The sequence below is a fragment of the Salmo salar genome, chromosome ssa16, assembly GCF_905237065.1.
Source record: "Salmo salar chromosome ssa16, Ssal_v3.1, whole genome shotgun sequence".
Taxonomy (NCBI): Eukaryota; Metazoa; Chordata; class Actinopteri; order Salmoniformes; family Salmonidae; genus Salmo; species Salmo salar.
The window spans coordinates 11,352,181-11,378,409 of NC_059457.1; the positions used below are offsets into that span (position 1 = coordinate 11,352,181).

General features: G+C 42.5%; 1 protein-coding gene across 1 annotated transcript in view; it reads right to left on the reverse strand.

Annotated features, from left to right (window-relative positions):
* LOC106573238 (metallophosphoesterase MPPED2) overlaps positions 1–26,229 on the reverse strand; it is a 46,597-nt gene that overhangs the window by 15,031 nt on the left and 5,337 nt on the right. Inside the window, exons 3-4 of the mRNA XM_014148111.2 lie at positions 5,050–5,231; positions 2,183–2,408 (exon numbers count right to left, since the gene is read on the reverse strand). Coding sequence (XP_014003586.1) covers positions 2,183–2,408; positions 5,050–5,231 — 408 coding nt within the window. The remainder of the gene's footprint in view (positions 1–2,182; positions 2,409–5,049; positions 5,232–26,229) is intronic.

The following is a 26,229-nucleotide window of genomic DNA, read 5'->3' on the forward strand; positions in this document are numbered from 1 at the left end:
CAAGCCTGGCTGAGCTCTTTGTGGGCGGTGGAAATTACCTCTGTGATCACTAGGCTCAGAGGTAGCAGGGGCCACCGTGGCCTGCTGGGAGTGCTGTCCCTAAGGGGGCGCGGGGTCAGGCCCAGGGTTTGATCCGTACGCCCCAACAAAAGAACCAGGATGTGTCGGAACAAAGGCCCCTTCCTGCTGGAGAGGCTGGGAAATCGCCCCGGTAAAGATCACCCCAGAGCTACACCATAGACCTCCCATCATGCATCCTGTCGGCTGGTTCGCTCCCCTTCACGCCCCTCTTGCCAAAATAATAATTGGATTCAGCACTACTCTGACTGAAACATGTTTCTGCCCTCATTGTTGCTCTTTCCTCACGGCCTGCATTGTGAGAAACATTCCACTATCACCAGGAAAACCAAAACCTTTGAAGAGGAAGATATAGGATTAAATCAAGCTAGGAGCGTTACCCTCAAGCACAGGAAGGTTTGCCACTGAGAATGAGAGTTGGGCTCAGGAAGCAAATATAATATAATATCATACTGACTGAGCCAGGTTAAGGTATGAAGACCTAAAACACCACTTCTCTCACAATCATCAGCATAACATTACACCTGGTCAGACTTTCATTGTCAGATGAGTCATACCTATTCAACTGGGGCTTGAGGAGACAAAAGCCCCATGACCCCTCTCTCTCTCCAAGACCAAATGTCCAGGGGCTGATGAAGAACAACACAGGCAGATGGAGGCATGTGGTTGACAGAGAGATTATTAGCTCTGGGAAGGCGGGGGGAAAAGAGCCTGTGAAAGCAGGTTGGTGTGTGCCAGCCAGCAGGGAGTTGTGGTGGCCAGACGGGGGTCAGGCAGACTGACACACAATGGCATGATTCCACTGCTCTGGCCCTCTCCAGCCACCCAGGACCTCGGCACAGCTAGCCAGGCTGCATGTCTCTGTCCATCCTACTGGGGAGAATACCAGGGGGATGGAGTTCACAGAGATGAAGTTTACATTCGGTTATGTTTTGTAATTCTAGCCTCTTAAAAAAAGGTCAATAAAGTGTCTTAGAGAAAGAAATTTAAAAAACGTGTCACTGGCACAGCATTAATAAAAGAATGTGAAGAATCATATGACAGGCCTACAGCGAAACTCTTCACTTGCCTCATGAACTACCTCGGAGTCGGACTTCCTAATCTAAATCAGAGATCAGTCATCCCCTCCTGACACTGTAGTACGGAGGGGAAACTAGAGAAGCAGTGGTTGAAGGGTTAACTGGGCCTGGGAGTTATACACAAGTCAGACACAGCGGTGTGGCTGAATGGGGATATGGGTGTGTGATGACATAAGTCTGAAGCCGAGTACACTATAAGTACATGTCTCCATGGCAGCCTGTAGCATGTTAGGACATGCCACAAGTCTAGGACAGGAGGAGAGGACATGGCTGGGACTGACCCACACCCAACTAATCAGACGTGTGTCTCAGGCACTCTGTGTCTAACCAAAAACACGGAGTCCCTGTCAGCATTCAGGACAACAAGGCAATGACCTCAATGAGGTACGGAAATGGTAAAAAGCAATAACGGATTAAGAACATAGAAGCAGTGAATACTCTGTAGAGTGTTTGATATCCACCATGGACACACACTAGTAAAGGAAAAATAAACTAGACTCATTCAGGGACTTGATAAGCAAGCAAAGCGAGTCACCACACACATTCTGTCATCACCTCCACTGTATGTAAAGCATAAAGTATTTGAGCAACACGGGCAAACTCAGGTACAGTGATCAGTGTCACTGAGGCCATATTATGCAATAGTCTGTCACTCGGCGAAAAGCCTCTAGAGCAGGGGTAGGGGCAACTAGATTCAGCCACGAGCTGATTGTTGTCGGAGGGAATGGTCAAGAGGGTCAGAAAATAAATATAATAATTTAGACACTGCAAATTGACCACAACTAAACCCCAAAAAGAGATTGTTATTTTTAAATAATAATTTCACACCTTAATTACATTGAGACATGATCACGCCTCATATTTTGTGGGAATACTTGAACAGACTTCCTAAATTAAAAAAAACACATTTTTAGCTGAATTCCAGTTTTTTTAAAACCCAAATCTAAAAATCGGACCTTTAGTCACTGTAGCATAACACTGCATAGCACTCATGATATTTAACCCAAGACAAGAGATAAACTTACCACGGTGCCCCGAATATTCGGAAACCCTTGACTGTAACCTCAGAGTCCTGCAGGTAAGTACAGTTTGAGAGGAGGGCCTGAACATCGTCAAAGTCCTCAGGTCTCAGCTTGGAGACGGAGGGAAAGCGATAGTAATCCTGCTTCACCAGCTCAGCCATGAAGTCCTTGTCAAACGTCAGTTCATGGTTCCCTGCGATCACCACCTTGAATTCATACGGTAGACTCCCTGCAGGAAAGACGGAAACAGAAAGAATTGTTGAATATCAAATCAAAATTTGAAATACGCAGAACACAACAGGTGTAGACCTAACCATGACATTCTTACTTACAAGCCCTTAACCTACAACGCAGTTCAATGTAAATAGTCCAGGTGGCCATTTGATTAATTGTTCAGTAGTCTTATGGCTTTGAGGTAGAAGCTGTTAAGGAGCCTTTTGGACCTTGACTTGGCGCTCCGGTACAGCTTGCCGTGCGGTAGCAGAGAGAACAGTTTATGACTTGGGTGACTGACAATTTTTTTGTCTTTCCTGTGACACCGCCTAGTACATAGGTCCTGGATGTTAGGAAGCTTGGCCCCAGTGATGTTCTGGGCCGTATGCACTCTTCCTCTGTAGCACATTACGGTCAGATGCTGAACAGTTTCCATACCAGGCGGTATTGCAACCGGTCAGGATGCTCTCAATGGTGCAGCTATAGAACTTTATGAAGATCTGGGGATCCATGCCAAATCTTTTCAGTCTCCTGAGTGGGAATAAGTTTTGTCGTGCCCTCTTCACGACTGTCTTGGTGTGTTTGGACCATGATAGTTTGTTGGTGATGTGGACACCAAGGAACTTGAAACTCAACCCGCTCCACTACAGCCCCGTCGATGTGAATAGGGGCATGTTCGGCCCTCCTTTTCCTGTAGTCCACGATAAGCTCCTTTGTGTTGCTCAGGTTGAGGGTTGAGGTTGTTGTCCTGGCACCACACTGCCAGGTCTCTGACGACCTCCCTATAGGCTGTCTCATCATTGTCGGTGATCAGGCCTACCACTGTTATGTCCTCAGCAAACTTAATGATGGTGTTGGAGTCGTGCTTGGCCACGCAGTCATTGGTTAACAGGGAGTAAGCACACACCCCTGAGGGGTCCCCGTGTTGAGGATCAGTGTGGCAGACGTGTTGTTGACTACCCTTACCACCTGGAGGCGGCCCGACAGGAAGTCCAGGATCCAGTTGCAGAGAGAGGTGTTTAGTCCCAGGGTCCTTAGCTTAGTGATGAGCTTTGTAGGCACTATGGTGTTGAACGCTGAGCTTGGATGCCACCTTTCTAACATCTCAGTTCGTCAAATTTCTGCCCTGCTAGAGCTGCCCCAGTGAATTGTAAGTGCTGTTATTGTGAAGTGGAAACATTAGGAGCAACAACGGCTCAGACACAAAGTGGTAGGCCACACAAACTCAGAACGGGACTGCCGAGTGCTGAAGCACGTAAAAATGGTCTGTCCTCAGTTGCAACACTCACTACCGAGTTCCAACTACCTCTGGAAGCAACGTCAGCACAATAACTGTTCGTTGGGAGCTTCATGAAATGGGTTTCCATGGCCGAGCAGCTGTACACAAGCCTAAGATCACCATGTGCAATGCCAAGAGTCAGCTGGAGTGGTGGAAAGCTCACCGCCATTGGACTCCGGAGCAGTGAAAACGTGTTTTCTGGAGTGAGGAATCACCATTGACCATCTGGCAGTCCAAAGGACAAATCTGGGTTTGGCGGAAGCAAGGAGAACGCTACCTGCCCGAATACATACTGCCAACTGTAAAGTTTGGTGAAGGAGGAATAATGGTCTGGGGCTACTTTTCATGGTTCGGGCTAGACCCCTTAGTTCCAGTGAAGGGAAATCTTAAAGCTACAGCATAAATTGACATTCTAGACAATTCTGTGCTTTCAACTTTGTGGCAACAGTTTGGAGAAGGACCCTTCCTGTTTCAGCATGACAATGCCCCCATGCACAAAGCGAGGTCCATACAGAAACGGTTTGTCAAGATCGGTGTGGAAGAACTTGACTAGCCTGCACAGAGCCCTGACCTCAACCTCATCGAACACCTTTGGGATGAATTGGAATGCCGATTGCGAGCCAGGCCTAATCGCCCAACTTCAGTGCCCGACTTCACTAATTCTCGTGGCTGAATGGAAGTAAGTCCCCACAGCTATGTTCTAACATCTAGTGGAAAGTGTATATATATTTGCTGAAACAGAAAGTTGTCTTCGAGAGGTTAAGGGAATGGTCCATGAAAGTAAAACGCCACAAATGAAAAGGTGAAGGCTTCTTGACCTCCTCAGATCACAGTAAACATTTCCCCTCTCTCTTCTTACCAAAGAGCAATAACTGCAGATGAAGACCTTAGTTACCCAGTCAACGCACATCTATTAAAGTCAACAAAGTGACATTTTAAACATTTTCATTTGACCTTTTAACTTTCTTGGAGATAAAGGTCCTTTATCCCAGTTACTTCATCTATTACCACGCTAAGACAGTTCTGTATAGAGCTCAAATTGAAAGCTCAACTCCATTTTCTCTCGGCTGTGGGATAAAATGAATTTGAAACTAAGGAGGATGGCAGTGTTTTAATAATGTGTGGCCTTCAAGGAAAATGACTTCTTCCTTTTCGTAGGTTCTTAATCTTAAAATGTTTTATTGCAGTAGTAAATATTAAATAATGTCAAAGCAGACATGAGAAGACCACATTAGACTAAACACTGTTGTAGTAACTTACAGATATTTACATTTGATCAGATTGCACAAAACAGTGATTAGCCTAGATAGAGGTTACTGTACAGTTTGATGAGTGTTACGAAACAGCATTGTGTGTGCATTAAAAAGAGACACTTTACCTAGCCAATCGTTGAATTTCTTGACCTCAGAGGGTAGGCCCAGTTCAGTGAAGTCTCCAGTATGGAGCAGGACGTCCCCATATGGCATCTGGATCCCATCGGTCCTGGAGTGTGTGTCCGACACGCAGACGAAACGTGTATGACTGGAGGGTTTAGGGGTGTCATAGGGAATGGGCTCCACCCTGTCATCGAAGAGGGACAGCAGAATCAGTTTCTTAGCTTGTGTCAAATTATTAAAGCAGCCCTGTGTCAAACAAATTAAAAAATCCCCATGAAATCCATCAGTTTAAGATAAAGATTTAAAAAAAAAATTGGGGTGGATTGCGTCTCAATCCAGCGCATCCACCTATGGTCGGCCTTCCGCATCTACGGTGGAAGGTGGCCAGGCTACATTGGTGTTTGTCAGACCATGAGACATCTCTAAAAATCTGTTCTCTCACAAAAACGTAGAGTCCGAATGGTTTGACCTACAAAAGTAATATGAAAAGTGTCCTGAGTTCACTTATATCTCCTAGACATATACAGTTTAAGTGTCTGTCCTTCCTTATGATTTATTTTTTATTGTCTTTTTTGCCATTTATGAATGTGTTATACATTGCGTTTCTATGGGCTATATTGTAGTAAAAATTCTAAATCAAATAACTAATTCCATATGTTAGCTTAGTAGAACCCCCCCCAAACGGCTTAGACTTTGAAGTGAAGTTAGTGCAGGTCCCTCATACTGAGTCTGAGGCTGCCAGGCTGTGACTGCGAGGTCATGTGGGATTTGGGGCTGGCAGGGCTAGACAGGTGCCAAACTGTGATGCATGGAATGAAGCTGGCAAATTAGAGATTAGGCTGCTAGCTTCAATGAGTCGCCCAAGGTGTTTTAATGCAAACCTCCACAACATCCAGGATATTATTCAGAACTCCATACTCCTGCCCTGTCAGATATGAATAAATGAGCGTACCTACAGTGCCTCCGGAAAGTATTCAGACCCCTAGACTTTTTCCACATTTTGTTAGTTACAGCCTTATTCTAAAATGAATGAAATAAAATAATTTCCTCAGCAATCTACACACAACACCCCCTAATGACAAAGTGAAAACAGGTTTAGAATTTTTTTGCAAATGCATTAAATACAGAAAAACAGACATACCTTATTTACATAAGTATTTAGACCCTTTGCTATGAGACTCAAAATTGAGCTCAGCTGCATCTCATTTCCTTTGATCATCCTTGAAATGTTTCTACAAATTGATTGGAGTCCACCTGTGGGAAATTCAATTGATTGAACATGATTTGGAAAGGCACACACCTGTATATATAAAAAGGTCCCACAGTTGACAGTGCATGTCAAAGCAAAAACCAAGCCATGAGGTCGAAGGAATCGTCCGTAGAGCTCCGAGACAGGATTGAGTTGGAGCACAGATCCAGGGAAGGGTATACTCCTCAATGCCATCGGAAGAATCCCGGAACATAATAAGTCTCTTCTTATTATTGGTGTCCTTCAGTAGTAGTTTCCTTTGCAGCAATTCAACCATGAAGGCCTGATTCCTCTGAACAGTTGATGTTGAGATGTGTCTGTTACTGGAACTCTGTGAAGCATTTATTTGGGCTGCAATTTCTGAGGCTGGTAACTCTAATGAACTTATCCTCTGTAGCAGAGGTAACTCCGGGTCTTTCTTTCCTGTGGCGGTCCTCATGAGAGCCAGTTTCATCATAGCGCTTGATTGTTTTTCAACTACACTGTTTTTGAAATGTTCTGTATTGACTGACCTTCATGTCTTAAAGTAATGATGGACTGTCGTTTTTCCTTTGCTTATTTGAGCTGTTCTTGCCATTATATGGAGTTGGTCTTTTACTAAATAGGGCTATCTTCTGTAAACCACCCCTACCTAGAAACAACATAACTGATTGGCTCAAACGCATTAAGAAGAAATTCCACAAAGGAGCATTTCACAAGGCACACCTGTTAATTGAAATGCATTCCAGGTGACTACCTCGTGAAGCTGGTTGAGAGAATGCCAAGAGTGTGCAAAGCTGTCAAGGCAAAGGGGGGCTACTTTGAAGAATCTCAAATATCAAATATATTTTGATTTGTTTAACACTTTTGGTTACTACATCGTTTGGTAGCTGAGCGAGCTGGTGATCATTGTAGTAGTTCTCTGTCGTCCGTAGCTAGTGTTGGTTTTCATTTCAGACCAAACAGCTTTTTTAAAAGCTAAATATCCCAAGGAGGTGTGCTGTTGCTGGGTGAGATAATACCCACAAGGATGGACTCATTTGTGGCCCAAAAACATGAAGCTAGCTTTGAAGTGGGACCGGTACAGTTGGCGTAAGGGAACCGCGGGCAGTCTAATGTATGGGATGTTCATTTCACACCGGAGGACTTCGATGGCTATAACCAGGATTCTGAATGAGACTCCGACTGAAACCAGGTGCTGTGCCGAGCGTGAATATGAAGCCTGCAACCTCTGTTTCCTACCGACCTACCGGTACATCGCAAGTGTCAGCAGTGATGGAGATAAACTGGGTAAATTCAATGTGGTAATAAATTATATCTGTACATAATCTAGCGAAGATTTCTAGATTGTTATATCTGGCTAGCTAATGTTCATTATAAGGTTGCTACCTATATACACTAGTAATGTTACAAGAAAGGCTACCCCGCCTGCAATGTTTTTGACTAGCTAACTTAGCCTCTTTCTCTGCTAGCTAGCAAGCTTATCAAATGGTGAATGTTGACACATTGCTGGGATTGAAACATAGGAGCCAGCCAGCCACCTCTCAAACTTTCCCATAAATGTTCCATATGCACAAAGCTTATTTCTCTCAAATTGTGTGTGCAAATATGTTTACATCCCTGTTAGTGAGCATTTCTCCTTTGCCAAGATAATCCATCCACCTCCTAGGTGTGGCATATCAAGAAGCTGATTAAACAGCATGATCATTACAGGTGCACCTTGTGCTGGGTACAATAAAAGGCCACTTTAAAGTGTGCAGTTTTGTCACACAACAAAATGCCTCAAATTGAGGGAGCGTGCAATTGGCATGCTGACTTCAGGAATGTCCATCAGAGCTGTTGCCAGACAATTGAATGTTCATTTCTCTACTATAAACCGCATCCAACGTTGTTTTAGAGAATTTGGCAGTGCGTCCAACAGGCTTCACAACCGCAGACCACGTGTAACCACGCCAGCTCAGGACCTCCACATCTGGCTTCTTCACCTGAGGTATAGTCTGAGACCAGCCACACAGACAGCTGATGAAACGGAGGAGTATTTCTGTCTGTCAAAGCCCTTTTGTGGGGAAATAACTAATTCTGATTGGCTGGGCCTGGCTCCCAAGTGGGTGGGCCTTTACCCTCCAAGGCCCACCCATGGCTGCACCCCTGCCCAGTCACATAAAATCCATAGATTACAGCCTAATTTATTTATTTCAATTGACTGATTTCCTTGTATGAACTGAAGCTCAGTAAACTCTTTGAAATTGTTGCATTTATATTTTTTTCTGTATTTTTTAGACGGTGGTCCTGTTGATTAATGTCAATTGCATACCAAAATTGTCGAGAAAAGTTGGCTGGCTAGCTAGGTCAAGTAGCAAGCAAGTTAGTTATTTCACTTTTAGCGAGTTAGGTAATGACCAAAGCATCTAGATAATATAACATTATTACAGATACTAGCTATATTATTTAATAGTACCTGTATGCTGTGATAAATGATAGCTTGGCTTTATAAATACTGAACAAAAATATAAAATGCAACAAGTGTTGGTCCCATGTTTCGTGAGCTGAAATACAATATTTCCATACGTACAAAAAAAGGTTCTCAAATTTTGTGCACAAATTTGTTTACATCCCTGTTAGTGAGCATTTATCCTTTGCCAAGATAATCCATCCACCTGACAGGTGTGGCATATCAAGAAGCTGATTAAACAGCATGATCATTACACAGTTGCACCTTGTGCTGGGGATAATAAAAGGCCAAACTTTGCAGTTGTCACACAACACAATGCCACAGATGTCTCAAGTTGAGGGAGCGTGCAATTTGCATGCTGAATGCCCACCAGAGCTGAATGTATTTCAATTGACTGATTTCCTTATATGAACTGTAACTCAGTCAAATCTTTGAAATTGTTGCATGCTGCATTTATATTTTTGTTCAGTGTACATTACGCGTTAGGCTGATACAGTGCCTTGAGAAAGTACTCACAACCCTTGACATTTTCCACATTTTGTTGTGTTATAGCCTGAATTTCAAATTCAGAAAGCACTCACACATCTGAGCCATCTTTGTTGCAGAAGCATGGTAACAATTGAATAAGATTTGAATAAGATGAGAAAAAAAGATGTGAAAAGCCTAATAAAGAGCAGTGATACTAGCAAGAGCAGTGTGCGTTTCTTCTTTTTACAGCCTGAATTTAAATATAGATTTTGTGTCACTGGCCTACACACAATACCTCATATTATCAAAGTGGAATTATGTTTGACATTTTTACTAATTAATTTCAAATGAAAAGCTGAAATATCTTGAGTCAAGTATTCAACCCCTTTGTTATGGCAAGCCTAAATAAACTCAGGAGTCACAAGTCACATAAGTTGCATGGACTGTGTGCAATAATAGTGTTTAACATGATTTTTTAATGAGTACCTGATCTCTGTACCCCACATATAGTTATCTGTAAGGTCCCTCAGTCGAGCAGTGAATTTTAAACAGATTCAACCACAAAAGACCAGGGAGGTTTTCCAATGCCTCACAAAGAAGAATACACCCAGTTACTACAAAGAAACAGGAGTCCTTCCTAACTCAGTTGCCGTAGAGGAAGGAAACTGCTCATGGACTTCGTCATGGCGACTTTAAAACAGTTAAGAGTTCAATGGCTGTGAGGACTGAGGATGGCTCAACAACATTGTAGTTACTCCACAATACTAACCCAAATGACAGAGTGAAAAGATGAAAGCCTGTACAGAAAAACACATTTCCAAAAACTTCATACAGTTTGCAATAAGGCACTAAAGTAAAACTGCAAGAAATGTGGCCTGAATACAAAGCGTTATGGTTGGGGCAACTCCAACAACATCATGGAGAACCACTTAATATTTTTAAGCACGGTAGAGGCTACATCATGTTATGGGTATGCTTGTCATCAGCAAGGACCAGGGTAAAAATAAACAAAATAGAGCTAAGCACAGGAAAAATCATCCTACAGGAAAACCTGGTTCAGTCTGCTTTCCAACAGACACTGGGAGATAAATTCACCTTTCAGCAGGACAAGAACTTAAAACACAAGGCCATATATACACTGGAGATGGTTACAAGAATACATTGAAATGTTCCTGAGTGGCCTAGCTGCAGTTGATTTAAATCAGCTTGAAAATCTATGGCAAGACTTGAAAATGTCTGTCTAGCTTTGATCAACAACCAACCTGACAGAGCTTGAATAATATTGTACAATCCAGGTGTGCAAAGGTCTTAGACTTACCCAGAAAGACTCACAGCTTTGAAATCGCTGCCAATGGTGATTCTAACATGTATTGACTCAGTGGTGTGAATACTTATGTAAATGAGATATTTCTGCCTAGTCTTTTCAATAAATTTGCAAAGATTGCTAAAACATGTTTTCATTTTGTCATTATGGATGATCCTTCTCTACACCTTTGTGTGTAGTCTCTGTACCTCCCCAGTCTGAAGTGCCGGTAGCATCATCTGCATTGGGACCAACTGGACCATGTCATAAAGGCACACTAGTGTCATTTCTAATGCCACATACAAGAAGCATTGGTGAGTCATCATCTTATATCTCTGCCCTAGTTACTTTGGATTGGATATTTTGTTGCTTTGTCTTCTCATATGTCACATTTATACTGCTCACCTCACCTCCAGGAAGTTATTGTGAAAAAGCTGTCAATACCAATAATGTATAAATCATAAAACCTGAGAAGATTTAATTTGTGAGCACATACTGAAATATGTCTAGGATGTAAAACAATTCAACACTATGGCACAGTCCTAATTCATTGGAGAAGATGAAGAGATGGACCTGGGTTTGGAGGAGGAGAACATCTATGGCAATAGAGAGGACATGGAGGATGAGGAAGGTGACGTGGTCATTGGGTGACTAGTGGTGTGCATATTTTGAATTGTGAACAACTTTGTTTGCCCTACAGCGTCCGTAAAAATGTCTGATGTTATGTCTGACATTTTATTCACGCTCAAGGAGTCAGGCTTCAGCCAGTCCGTACAAGGAAAATATGTTTGTGTTCCTGTCAACTGATGAAGCTTTTCCAAGTCTGTGTTGGGTTCCAGCATTGTTCCTGTACCCAAGAAAGCAAAGGTACCTGATCTAAATGACTATCGTCCCGTAGCACTCACTTGTCATCATGAAGTGCTTTAAGAGGCTAGTTAAGGATCAGATCACCTCTACCTTACCTGACACCCTAGGCACGCTTCAATTTGCATACCGCCCCAATAGAGCTACAGATGACGCAATCACCATCGCACTGCACACGGCCCTATCCCATCTGGAAAAGAGGAATACCTACATCAGAATGCTGTTCATTGGTGTTGAATGCTGAGCTATAGTCATAGTACCCTCCAAGCTCATCACTAAGCTCGGGGCCCTGGGTCTGAACCCCGCCCTGTGCAACTGGGTTCTGGACTTCCTGACGGGCCGCCCCCAGGTGGTGAAGGTAGGAAACAACACCTCTACTTCGCAGATCCGCAATACAGGGGGCCCACAAGGGTGCGTACTCAGCCCCCTCCTGTACCCTGTTCACCCAAGACTGCGTGGCCATGCATGCCTCCAACTCAAACATCAAGTTTGCAGACTACACAACAGTAGTAGGCCTCATTACCAACAATGACGAGACAGCCTACAGGGAGGAGGTGAGGGCCCTTGCGGAGTGGTGCCAGGAAAATAACCTCTCCCTCAATATCAACAAAACGAAGGAGCTGATCGTGGACGGGACCGAAGTGGAGAAGGTGAAAAGCTTCAAGTTCCTTGGCGTACACATCACTGACAATCTGAAATGGTCCACCCACACAGTGTGGTGAAGGTGGCACAATAGCGCTTCTTCAACCTCAGGAGGCTGAAGAAATTTGGCTTGGTTCCTAAGACCCTCACAAACGTACAATTGAGAGCATCCTGCTGGGCTGTATCACCGCCTGGTACGGCAACTGCACCGACCGCAACCGCAGGGCTCTCCAGAGGGGGATGCGGTCTGCCAACGCATTACCGGGGGCACACTGCCTGCCCTCCAGGACACCTACAGCACCTGATGTCACAGGAAAGCCAAAAGGATCATTAAGGACATCAACCACCCAAGCCACGGCCTGTTCACCCCGCTATCATCCAGAAGGCGAGGTCAGTACAGGTGCACCAAAGCTGGGACTGAGAGACTGAAAAACAGCTTTTATCTCAAGGTTATCAGACCGTTAAATATCCGTCACTAGCCAGCTACCACCCCGTTACTCAACCCTGCACCCTGCTGTCCTATGTACATAGACTCACTGGTCATTTGAATAATGTTTACATACTGCTTTACTCATTTCATATGTATATAATGTATTCCATTCTACTGTATTTTAGTCAACACCACTCTGATTATTGCTCTTCCTAATATTTATATATTTCTCAATTCCATTCTTTACTTTTAGATGTGTGTATTCTTGTGAATTGTTAGATACTAGTGCACTGTTGGAGCTAGTAACACAAGCATTTTTCTACACCTGCAATAACATCTGCTAAATATGTGTATGTGACCAATAAAATTGGATTTGTGGTGCGGAGAGTCCAGAGACTACATCAACAGGCAGAGTAACAGCTCTCAACATCACGCAGATCTGCAGGTCGCGCAACCATGTGAGTGAATAGTCTAGCCAGCCTATGATCGGGAGGGTGCCAGCAGGCAATCTGCTCTTTTCTGCTGCCATTTTGGTGTCAGGTTGTATGCCGACCAAAGTCCTCTGAATGCTCGGCATGATGGGAGTGGCCACCATTCACCGCAGCACAGTCTTCTGTCACCAGCAAAACCATCTTGAGCCAGCAGTCCTCAAGACCTGGGATGTCGAGCAGAGTGGCACCGTCAAAACTCTCCAGGAAATGGGTGGAGATCTGGTCTTGGCAACAGATGTGAGTCCCGCCCCCTCCTCTCTCAACACAGTCTTGTGTTAAGTGATACAACTTTTGTCTGAATAAGTCTACGTGTCACATTTCTTTTGGCTGTGTTGTCTAACTGTATGTCTATTTTGCGTTCATACAGCAAAATTCTCTTCTGCTAGCTGAAAGAACAGAGTATTTCTTTCAACGGACCATGTATATATATATATTAAACTGACTGAGATGTTCTGTCTGAATGAACTGACTGGGATGCGTCGCCACCATCAACAGACAGGATTGTTTTATCATATTGGTAATATGCTATATCATGATATAATTCAAAGCCTAAATGATTGTCAATACTTGAGTAACAGAAATATAAATTGTCTTTCTCCCTGCCCCCCTCTTTCTCTAGGAAGCTGAATAGCACCTCAGTCCAACACACCTGTATCCAGCACTGAGCCGATTCCTGTCTACCTTAGGGTAGAACTGTAATTTTTCAATAGGGTTTTGTTACAGAGTTGTTCCTAAGTACACGCTGCCCTTGTTAACTTCATATTATTGAGCGGAGATAATTGGATAGCTTTAAGCGGAACTTTGAGCCTGTAACAAGTCTACGTTCATTTGACATTGGGCCCCTTTGACACTCACACCAAGTGCTGCACATCTCTGCTGCTGTCACCAAGATTTCAGAGTGGAACTCAAATCATCCATAAAGCAATGTAGAAAAATGTATAAAAATATATAAAATGATAAATTGCATTTCTAAATTGTTTTATTGTATATTAACGCTCATTATTATGGGGACTGTGACCACAAAGTGGACTGACAGATTTTATTAAAGACCCATATTTTTACAACTGTTAATAAAAAGGTAAAAATGGGTTTGAATTGTTTTTATGTTAACTTGAAGCCTGTGTAGGGCATGCTCTCCTTATTTGGGTACCTATTTCTTATCCTGTTACCTTCAAAAACGCTGGAATTGGCACATGGTTGTACCGCCCCAGATAGCCCCAATTCCAGCTGATGAACTGCCTGCAGGAAACGTGTCTGAACTTTCTAAGAAGACAGGGAAAGAAATGTGCTACTATTGGCAAGGGGAGCGGTGTAACATCATTTTGATTTCATTATTGCATTCGATTAGTGAGGGTTCTATTTATAGATTAACTAACTCGTGTTGAGTATGGACTGTCTGCATCATGGGCGTAGTCCTGCCGGTAGGTATTGTAGGCCGTCAGCAGCACATTGACATCCAGGCAGACTGTGGGGAAGGCAGAATGTTGCGTTATACAACCCACTGTCACCATGGACATTGTCTGCCAGTATTTCTGACATCAGACTCCATGGGAATACACCTGTTGCATGAGCACCTACAAGTTATTTTTATGTGGTTCAGCCATTGTTACAAAAGGAAGTGACATTATAGGGTGTATTCTCAGTAGCAAACTAGCTTGCCATATTACCAATCAACCTTCCCCACAAGTGGAGCCGCATCCTGCACTACAAGTTTAGCACCAGCACGTTCTTTGTGCCTTGATTCGTGCTCAAATCAAAAACGGTAAAGTGGCCTGCTCTGCCACCACCACGTCTTCCTCAGATTCTCCAACAAAAAAGTCCGGCCCAGGGGAAACAGAGTTCCTGCTATGTTCGGAGTCGCTGCTTTTGTCTGACATTTCATATCTGGAGGAAGTTTCCTCTGCAGTGATATGCTAGCTGGCAAGGCTAGTTAGCTGGCTAAAAGAGCTAGGCTTCTCACATCGGAAGTGCCTCTGTCACTGCTCTCGTTTTGTTTGGTAGCTAACTCAGCCTACAGTCCTGACAATGATGGGCCCCAGCTGTCAATATGTAAGTCTCCGCTCGCTTTACTTTTTTTTTTAAATCTGCTGGAGGGTTCTGTTTTAGTTGTGGGTTACTACCTGTACTTGCTGTTCTTCACTGTTGTAGAGTTTGCTGGCTAGGCTAAAGTTAACTGGCTGACTAGTTTGCTGGCTAAGATAACTGCATATAACACACTTTGATAACTGGTTTGATTGTGATTGTGTTTTTCAACAACGTTGGTTTACTTTAATGTAGCTGTAAGCTAGGTATTGATAGCAACTGGCTGACTCATGAAGTAGGCTGGTAGGGCTAACATTAGCAGGCTAGGTGGCTAGTAACCTTGCAAGCTAATTTGTAACAATAAATTCATAATATATTTTCTAGTAAGTTGGCTGAACATTCGATTGAAACCAGTAGTCATGGGTGCAAACTATTTGGTTTAATTTGAAGTTCTACATTTGAAGTTATTTTTGGTTAGTGTCTACATTATAGGGAATAGGCTGGCCCTCCATATTACATCACGCCCCAGAAAAACATTTTCCAACATGACTCATAGCTGGGGCTGTGGCTGTCATGGCATTTTCTCAGCCGGTTATTGTCGTGCAAAAGTCTGCCGGTCTCACGGTAATTTACCATTAATTAACATAAACACGTTTAGCACCTCCAGGCCTCCACACATGCACATCAGTGGCTTGTGTCTTTGGAACATCTACATTTAAAAAAAACTATAATAAATCAATTGAATATACACCATCACAATAAATCCATTATTTATTTTAGGTAGGTGTAAAGAAACATTTTCTTCATATTCATAATATATTTCAAAAGAACAGAATATGAGTTGGCCTACGGTATGTTGTCTGGCTATGCGCCATGCCATAGGCTTGTTCATTTAGCAGACAATATATTTCATTTTACCTTTATTTAACTAGGCAAGTCAGTTAAGAACAAATTCTTATTTCCAATGACGGCCTACCCCGGCCAAACCCTAACCCGGATGACGCTGGGCCAATTGTGCGCCGCCCTATGAGGCTCCCAATCACGGCCGGTTGTGATACAGCCTGGATTCGAACCAGGGTGTCTGTAACGACGCCTCAAGCACTGAGAAGCAGTGCATTAGACTGCTGCGCCACTCGGGTGGCCCAAATATGAAGAAGTGGCTATGTTGAACGTAAAAGTGATCATTTGTAACAGGTCCAATACACAAGATAGAGTTATTTGGCAATTTTAGTTGTGAATGATACAACGCCTTAGAAAGCAAAAGATATTATGGGTTGCCTGACGCGACTATAGGCTACTGAAGAAATTAGAGAAAGTCGCAAAAAGAAAAGCTTGCGCTCTGTTCCTTGCCTCAGGCTGCACACAGCTGTTCCCTCATCAGGTGATCCTATTTTCACCCATCAGACTATTCTTAAGTTTGATCTTATCTTCACTAATATGTCAAATGAGTTTCGATTTAGAATGGCCCATTACCAAATGGGCAAGAACAGGGGTGAGACAAAAGGCATGTCATCCCTGCGCACAGGTTCATCTGCCTCAACTAAAGCCCATTATTGTGGGAAGCTGCTAAAGACCACCAAGGGCTAACAGTCAGTATCTAGGTACTTTAAAGCAGCATCCAAATCTATAGGATGTAGTGATGACAATATAGTAGCCATATCTAGGAAAACCAAGGTGCCAAAGGCTGGGCCTAACAGTGTATAAGAGGTCATACAATACATTTTGTAGTGATTCTTATGTTGATGATGTAAAGACCATTTACTGGTCTGTGGTGTGTAATGAGGAGCAATCAGATGCTGCACTTGACACATTTATGAAATTGCTTATTCCAGTTACTAATAATCATGCACCAATTAAAAACAGTTAAATCCTCTTGGATTGATGAGGAATTTTAAAGTTGTAGGGTTGAGAGGGATGAGGCAAAGGGTATGGAAAATAAGTCTGGCTGCACAACCGATTGGCAAATTTACTGCAAATTGAATTATTTAATTTAACTAGGCAAGCCAGTTAAGAACAAATCCTTATTTACAATGACGGCCTACCAAAAGGCAAAAGGCCTCCGGCGGGGACAGGGCCTGGGATTTAAAAAAAAAGACTAAATATAGACAAAACACACATCACAACAAGAGAGACAACACTACATAGCAGGGCAGCAACACATGACAACACAGCATGGTAGCAACACAACATAACATGGTAGCAACACAACATGGTAGCAGCACAACACATGGTACAAACATTATTGGGCACAGACAATAGCACAAAGGCCAAGAAGGTAGAGACAACAATACATCACACAAAGCAGCCACAACTGTCAGTAAGAGTGTCCACGATTGAGTCTTTGAATGAAGAGATGGAGATAAAACTGTCCAGTTTGAGTGTTTGTTGCAGCTCGTTCCAGTCGCAAGCTGCAGCGAACTGAAAAGAGGGCCGACCCAGTGTGTGCGCTTTGGGGACCTTTAACAGAATGTGACTGGCAGAACGGGTGTTGTATGTGGAGGATGAGGGCTGGAGTAGGTATCTCAGGGGGGAGTGAGGCCTAAGAGGGTATAAATAAGCATCAGAGATGACCAGTTTACAGAGGAGTATAGAGTGCAGGGATGTGTCCCATAAGGAGCATTGGTGACAAATCTGATGGCCGAATGGTAAGAACATCTAGCCGCTTGAGAGCACCCTTACCTGCCGATCTATAAATTATGTCTCCGTAATCTAGGGTAGGATGGTCATCTGAATCAGTGTTAGTTTGGCAGCTGGGGTGAAAGAGGAGCGATTATGATAAAGGAAACCAAGTCTAGATTTAACCTTAGCCTGCAGCTTTGATATGTGCTGAGAGAAGGACAGTGCACCGTCTAGCCATACTCCCAAGTACTTGTATGAGGTGACTACCTCAAGCTCTAAACCCTCAGAGGTAGTAATAACACCTGTGGGAAGAGGGGCATAAAATGAAAAATAAACTTTATATAATTAGTCTTTGATTTATTGTAAAGAATGATAGTAAAAAGCTTTGGAGCACCTTAAATAACAGTATGGGGAAAAAGGTCAACTCGGCTCCATCATTCATTGAATCAGATGGCTCATTCATCACAAAACTCACTGATATTGCAAACTACTTTAATTAACTTTTCATTGGCAAGATTAGCAAACTTAGGCATGGCATGCCAGCAACAAATGCTGACACTACACATCCAAGTATATCTGACCAAATTATGAAAGACAAGCATTATACTTTTGAATTCCGTAAAGTGAGTGTGGAAGAGGTGAACAAATTACTGTTGTCTATCAACAATGACAACCACTTGGGTCTGACAACCTGGATGGAAAATTACTGCGGATAATAGCGGACGATAATGCCACTCCTATTTTCCATATCTTCAATTTAAGCCTACTAGAAAGTGTGTGCCCTCAGGCCTGGAGAGAAGCAAAAGTCATTCCCCTTTACTGGTTCAAATAGCCAACCAATCAGCCATTTACCAACCCTTAGTAAACTTCTGAAAAAAATGGTGTTTGACCAGATACAATGCTATTTTACCACTTACACAAATGACTGATGATTGGCTGAGAGAAATGGATGATAAAAAGATTGTGGGGGCTGTTTTGTTAGACTTCAGTGCGGCTTTAGACATTATCGATCATAGTCTGCTGCTGGAAAAACGTATGTGTTATGGCTTTACACCCCCTGCTATATTGTGGATAAAGAGTTACCTCTCCAACATAATCCAGGAAGAATTAGGAATTCCCCAGGTCAGCTGTTTAGGCCCCTTACTTTTTTGAATCTTTACTAACAACATGCCACTGGCTTTAAGTAAAGCCAGAGTGTCTATGTATGCAGATGACTCAACACTGTACACTTCAGCTACTACAGCAACTGAAATGACTGCAACACTTGACAAAGAATGGGAGGCAAGGAGTAAGTTAGTCCTAAATATTTCCAAAACTAAAAGCATTGTATTTGGGACAAATCATTCACTAAATCCTAAACCTCAACTAAATCTCGTAATGAATAATGTGGAAATTGAGCAAGTTAAGGTGACTAAACTGCATGGAGTTAACCTGGATTGTAAACTGTCAAGGTCAAAACATATTGATACAAGAGTAGCTAAGATGGGGAGAAGTATGTCCATAATAAAGCGTTGCTCAGCCTTCTTAACAACACTATCAATGGGGCAGGTCCTACAGGCCCTGGTTTTGTCGCACCTAGACTACTGTTCAGTCGTGTGGTCAGGTGCCACAAAGAGGGACTTAGGAAAATTACAATTGGCTCAGAACAGGGCAGTACGGCTGGCCCTTAAATGTACATGGAGAACTAACATGAATTATATGCATGTCAATCTCTCATGGCTCAAAGTGGAAGAGAGATTGACTTCATCACTACTTTTTTTTGTAAGAAGTGTTGACATGCTGAATGTACCGAGCTGTCTGTTTAAACTCATACCCCACAAGACATGCCACCAGAGGTCTCTTCACAATCTCCAAGTCCAGAACAGACTATGGGAGGCGCACAATAGTACATAGAGCCATACCTACATGCAACTCTATTCCACATCAGGTAACTGATGCAAGCAGTAGAATCAGATTTTTTTTAAACAGGTAAAAATACACCTTATGGAACAGCAGGGACTGTGAAGAGACACACACAAAAAGGTACAGACACACACATGCACACAAGCGCTAGCACACGCACTCTACACACACGTACATTGTAATATTGTTGTATGGTGGTATTGTACATTTTGTATTGTAGATATGTAGTGGTGTATTAATGTTATATGATGTACGGTTTGGTATTTTGTTTTATGTGTAAGTGCTTTAATGTGTTTGAATCCCAAATAAAAACAAATAGGGATCCCTAATAAACAGAAATACTGGAATAGCAAATGGAGGGTAATTTCCTGCCAGTACATGTTTCACTCATGTTGGGTAGGCTTCTCAGCTGCTATTCCGCCCAAACTCTGTATGCCATAGGCTCTCCAACCCTGTTCCTGCAGCTACCCAGTGCTTAATTTGGGAAACCAAGTGAAATCTGTTTGGGAACATCGATAGTAATATGTTTTCACAACATATTTCATTAAACTGTTGACAGCCCCTCTTTCTGCTTGTTGGAGAAAGGAATGAAGGAGAGAGGGGAGGAGATGGAAACTCACAGTGGTGAGATATTCTGTAGCAAAAATGTAACTTGTCAGCCTATTAATTATGATAATATATTAAAAAAATACCCTATTACTAGGCTATTCAAGATACAAATACACTAATTGTAGGCTAAATCTGAATGCGTTTAATTTAGTCTAGACCAATTATGTACCAAAGATATCTTAAATCACTATATACATATTTTTAAATGTTTTTCGGCCATGTGTAATATGCGGTGGGCTATGTATTGTATAACGGCACAATCATTATTTTAATTCAGGTTTTTGGGGTGGGGGCTTGGGCTCATATATAGGCCAAGGCTTTTGCATAAGCTCTAATGTGCATGTTTTTTATTTTAATGAATCATTACCTTAGAAAGCGCTCTCCATTTCGTTGGGTTAGGCTTTGAAACAACATCCACAATGACCATGTTTTCCACTCAGTTTTAACCTGTTGTTGAACTTCTTTCTTCAAATTGATCAATCACAGTTAAGTGAGCTATAAAAGCATGATACTCTTCTGATAAGTGTGATGTGATTTTCAATTGCATTAACATCAGTGTGGTTAGAGGGACAACAGAGACCTGAGTACCAGACCATTAGTAACCGTTAGTAAGTTGGGTACTTCGAATGACTGTCCAGAGTGCATAAAAGGAGATTACCGTGACTCAAGGTCAGGTAGAATTTTACTGCGGTCATGACTGCCGGTGTGGCGGTAATAAGGTCACCGCAACAGCCCTCCTCATTGCGAGTCAAATTAGAAAGCAAGTCAACTTTTCCTTGCGTCTATGTGGAGCAATGCTGGTAAAATGAGCTGATAAATTGTCAGAATATGGTCTGTTTGTGCATTGTTACATCTGGAATTGTGAAATGTGTAGGTAAAAACTGTATTTATTGTTGATAAGTTTAACTGACAGTGCCAATAGTATGTTTAGGCTAGTGCTTATGCTTATGCATGAATCCAACGAGATTCTACGCATTCATCAACTGCACTGTGAATTATATATTACGTTGTTAATGTCATTTCTTGACAGTTGGCTATCACCGTTGTAGCTTACCGCCAATTTGATTGATAAAGTTCAAACAATGTACATGGTTAAAGCGAGCGCAATTGGTTCAAATTAATCAAACTGGTCCAGAGATTGAGTGGGTCATTTGTAGAAAAGGTCAGGAATTAGAGAATTTTTATGATCTTCCCTACTTTAGAAGTAGGCTAAAGTTGGAGTAATTTTTTTTTATTGGGCTGTAGGCTAGGATTTACCTGCTACCTATTTGAAAACAATAGCCTACTTGTGTTGATTTCGAGAAAGCATATTAGCCTAGGCAGGCTACAACTGGAAAACTTGAGGAACTCCGATTTCAAGAGAGAAGCCATGTTATACAAAAAGAACGAGACTAGCCAACATTGTTAGAAACTGCTCGGCTTTTTCCATTCCAAGATGGCATAGCAGTCAAACGTCCGTTGACCTCCTCTTGTCGTGTCCCGTGTGTGTGTGTGTGTGTGTATACATACATACATACATACATACATACATACATACATACAATACATACATACATACATACATAAGGAGGCTTCTAATGTTAACATGCATGAAACCAAAAATATATATTTACAAACTTTCTTCACATATCTTTTTATATATTGTTTTCTAAAAACTCAACCTCAAAAAACACTCCTGCAACCCGCCTCACCAATTAAAAAAAAATATATATTATTTACCTCAAATCTGAAATCCACAACAAAAGCTAGCCAGAGGTTAGCCAGAGGCTGACCAGTTCACTGGCTAACGTTGGAGTTCAGCTAGCCATGGTTGGCGGTCATCAGCTATCCCTTAGCTCAAAAAGCTATCGCTAGTTTTGTACAGCGCGACTCAGACCAGAGCATACCGGACCTATTTTTCTCTCCATATCTCCGGATTTCTACCGCAGTCTCTGAACATTTACACCTGGATCTTGCAGCTAGCTAGCTGCTACCCGAGTGACTATTGGCTAACGTCGGTCCCGGAGCTAACATCAATTATTCCGGAGCTAGCCAGCTGAAGAGTTCCATCAGCCACTCCTGGGCTACAATCACCTATCCGGACCCGTTTTACTGCCGATGCGGAGCCCCATCGGGCCTTCACGACTGGACTACCGATGTTATCTGCCCGAGGGAGTATCCAACTGGCCCCTCCGTCGCGACGTAACCTGAACGCCCATCTGCGTCCCGCTAATCGTTAGCTGTCTTATCGGCTGCTATCTTAATAGGTCTATCGGATAATTTTCTTGGGCCACTATAACCATTTTTCCAATTGGACTGGTCCCCCCTCCACACGGAACCCCACTAATCTACAGACGGAAACGCACGAGGTGGCTAAAAACAGACCTCCCTCCATCTTCTGCCAACTTGCTACCTATGGCCAGGCTAGCTGTCTAAATCTCACTTGGACATTTATGATCACTCGGCTAAGCATGCCTCTCCTTAATGTCAATATGCCTTGTCCATTGCTCTTCTAGTTAGTGGTTATTGGCTTATTTCACTGTATAGCCTCTAGCCCTGCTCATTATACCTTATCCAACCTTTCAGTTCCACCACCCACACATGCTATGACATCTTCTGGTTTCAATGATGTTTGTAGAGACAATATCTCTCTCATCATCACTCAATGCCTAGGTTTACCTCCACTGTATTCACATCCTACCATACCTTTGTCTGTACATTATACCTTGAAGCTATTTTATCGCCCCCAGAAACCTGCTCCTTTTACTCTCTATTCCGGACGTCATAAACAACCAATTCTCACAGCTTTTAGCCGTACCCTTATCCTACTCCTCCACTGTTCCTCTGGTGATGTAGAGGTGAATCCAGGCCCTGCAGTGCCTAGCTCCACTCCTATTCCCCAGGCGCTCTCTTTTGATGACTTCTGTAACCGTAATAGCCTTGGTTTCATGCATGTTAACCTCTATGGGCTAGGTGGGACGCAAGCGTCCCACCCGTGGTGCACTCCATCAACAGCAGGTGCATTTCAAGAGCGGCAAATTTGAATCCAAATAAATGTCAAAATTCAAATTTTTCAAACATACAACTATTTTACACCCTTTGAAAGATAAACATCTCCTTAATCTAACCACGTTTTACGATTTCAAAAAGGTTTTACTGCGAAAGCATAAATTTAGAGTATGTTAGGACAGTACATTTACAAGAGTTGTGTGTAATGTTGTGCCAATTCAAAGACAGGCGTCACCAAAACCATAAATCAGCTAAAATTATGCACTAACCTTTTACAATCTCCAACAGATGACACTCCTAGGACATTGTGTTAGACAATGCATGCATTTTTAGTTCTATCAAGTTCATATTTATATCCAAAAACAGCGTTTTACTGTGGCGTTGATGTTCAGGAAATCGTTTCCCTCCAATAACCGGCATTCAAGTCAGCACCACAAATTAAATAATTAAAATTAGAAAACATTGGTAAAATATTATATTGTCATTTAAAGAATTATAGATTTACATCTCTTGAACGCAATCAACTTGCCAGATTTAAAAATGACCTTACTGGGAAATCACACTTTGCAATAATCTGCCAAGCCAGGATTCAGACACGGCTAGGACATCCGGGTTGGCAGAGTGTGCTAAAGCAGTGAATAAAACAAACTTAGGGAGGAGGCTTCTAATGTTAACCTGTTGGGTCTAGGGGGCAGCATTTGCACGTCTGGATAAAAAAAATGTACCCGATTTAATCTGGTTACTAATCCTACCCAGTAACTAGAATATGCATATACTTATTATATATGGATAGAAAACACTCTAAAGTTTCTAAAACTGTTTGAATGGTGTCTGTGAGTATAACAGAACTCATTTGGCAGGCAAAACCCTGAGACATTTTCTGACAGGAAGTGGATACCTGATGTGTTGTATTGACTTTAAACCTATCCCATTGAAAAACACAGGGGCTTAGGAATATTTTGGCACTTCCTATTGCTTCCACTAGATGTCACCAGCCTTTACAAAGTGTTTTGAGTCTTCTGGAGGGAGATCTGACCGAACAAGAGCCATGGAACGATGATGTCCCATTAGACACCTGGCGCGCGAGTTCATGTTGGGTACCCTCGTTCCAATACGTTATAAAAGAGTATGCATTCGTCCACCTTGAATATTATTCATGTTCTGGTTAAAAAAGGCCCTAATGACTTATGCTATACAACGTTTGACATGTTTGAACGAACGGAAATATATTTTTTCCCCTCGTTCATGACGAGAAGTCCGGCTGGCTTACATCATGTGCTAACGAGACGGAGATTTTTGGACATAAATGATGAGCTTTTTTGAACAAAACTACATTCGTTATGGACCTGTGATACCTGGAAGTGACATCTGATGAAGAGAATCAAAGGTAATGGATTATTTACATAGTATTTTCGATTTTAGATCTCCCCAACATGACGTCTAGTCTGTATCGCAACGCCGTATTTTTCTGGGCGCAGTGCTCAGATTATTGCAAAGTGTGATTTCCCAGTAAGGTTATTTTTAAATCTGGCAAGTTGATTGCGTTCAAGAGATGTAAATCTATAATTCTTTAAATGACAATATAATATTTTACCAATGTTTTCTAATTTTAATTATTTAATTTGTGACGCTGACTTGACTGCCGGTTATTGGAGGGAAACGATTTCCTCAACATCAATGCCATAGTAAAACGCTGTTTTTGGATATAAATATGAACTTGATAGAACTAAAAATGCATGCATTGTCTAACATAATGTCCTAGGAGTGTCATCTGATGGAGATTGTAAAAGGTTAGTGCATCATTTTAGCTGGTTTTATGGTTTTGGTGACCCTGTCTTTGACTTGACAAAACATTACACACAACTCTTGTAAATGTACTGTCCTAACATACTCTAAATTTATGCTTTCGCCGTAAAACCTTTTTGAAATCGTAAAACGTGGTTAGATTAAGGAGATGTTTATCTTTCAAATGGTGTAAAATAGTTGTATTTTTGAAAAATTTGAATTTTGACATTTATTTGGATTCAAATTTGCCGCTCTTGAAATGCACCTGCTGTTGATGGAGTGCACCACGGGTGGCACGCTAGCGTCCCACCTAGCCCCAAGAGGTTAACCAACACAAAAACATCCTGTGGCGTTCTGCATTAGCATCGAACAGCCCCTGTGATATGCAACTTTTCAGGGAAGTTAGAAACCAATATACCCAGGCAGTTAGAAAAGCCAAGGCTAGCTTCTTCAAGCAGAAATTTGCTTCCTGCAACACAAACTCAAAAAAGTTCTGGGACACTGTAAAATCCATGGAGAATAAGAACACCTCCTCCCAGCTGCCCACTGCACTGAGGATAGGAAACTCTGTCACCTCCGATAAATCCACTATAATTGAGAATTTCAATAAGCATTTTTCAACGGCTGGCCATGCTTTCCACCTGGCTACCCCTACTGCGGTCAACAGCACTGCACCCCCCCACAGCTACTCGCCCAAGCCTCCCCGATTTCTCCTTCTCCCAAATCCAGTCAGCTGATGTTCTGAAAGAGCTGCAAAATCTGGATCCCTACAAATAAGCCGGGCTAGACAATCTGGACCCTTTCTTTCTAAAATGATCTGCCGAAATTGTTGCAACCCCTATTACTAGCCTGTTCAACCTCTCGTGTCGTCTGAGATTCTAAAAGATTGGAAAGCAGCTGCTGTCATCCCCCTCTTCAAAGGAGGGTACACTCTTAACCCAAACTGCTACAGACCTATATCTATCCTACCCTGCCTTTCTAAGGTCTTCGAAAGCCAAGTCAACAAACAGATTACCGACCATTTCGAATCCCACCGCACCTTCTCCGCTATGCAATCTGGTTTCAGAGCTGATCATGGTTGCACCTCAGCCACGCTCAAGGTCCTAAACGATATCGTAACCACCATCGATAAGAAACAATACTGTGCTGCCGTATTCATTGACCTGGCCAAGGCTTTCGACTGTAAATCACCACATCCTCATCGGCAGACTCAACAGCCTTGGTTTCTCAAATGATTGCCTCGCCTGGTTCACCAACTACTTCTCTGACAGAGTTCAATGTGTCAAATCGGAGGGCCTGTTGTCCGGGCCTCTGGTAGTCTCTATGGGGGTGCCACAGGGTTCAATTCTTGGGCCAACTCTTTTCTCTGTATACATCAA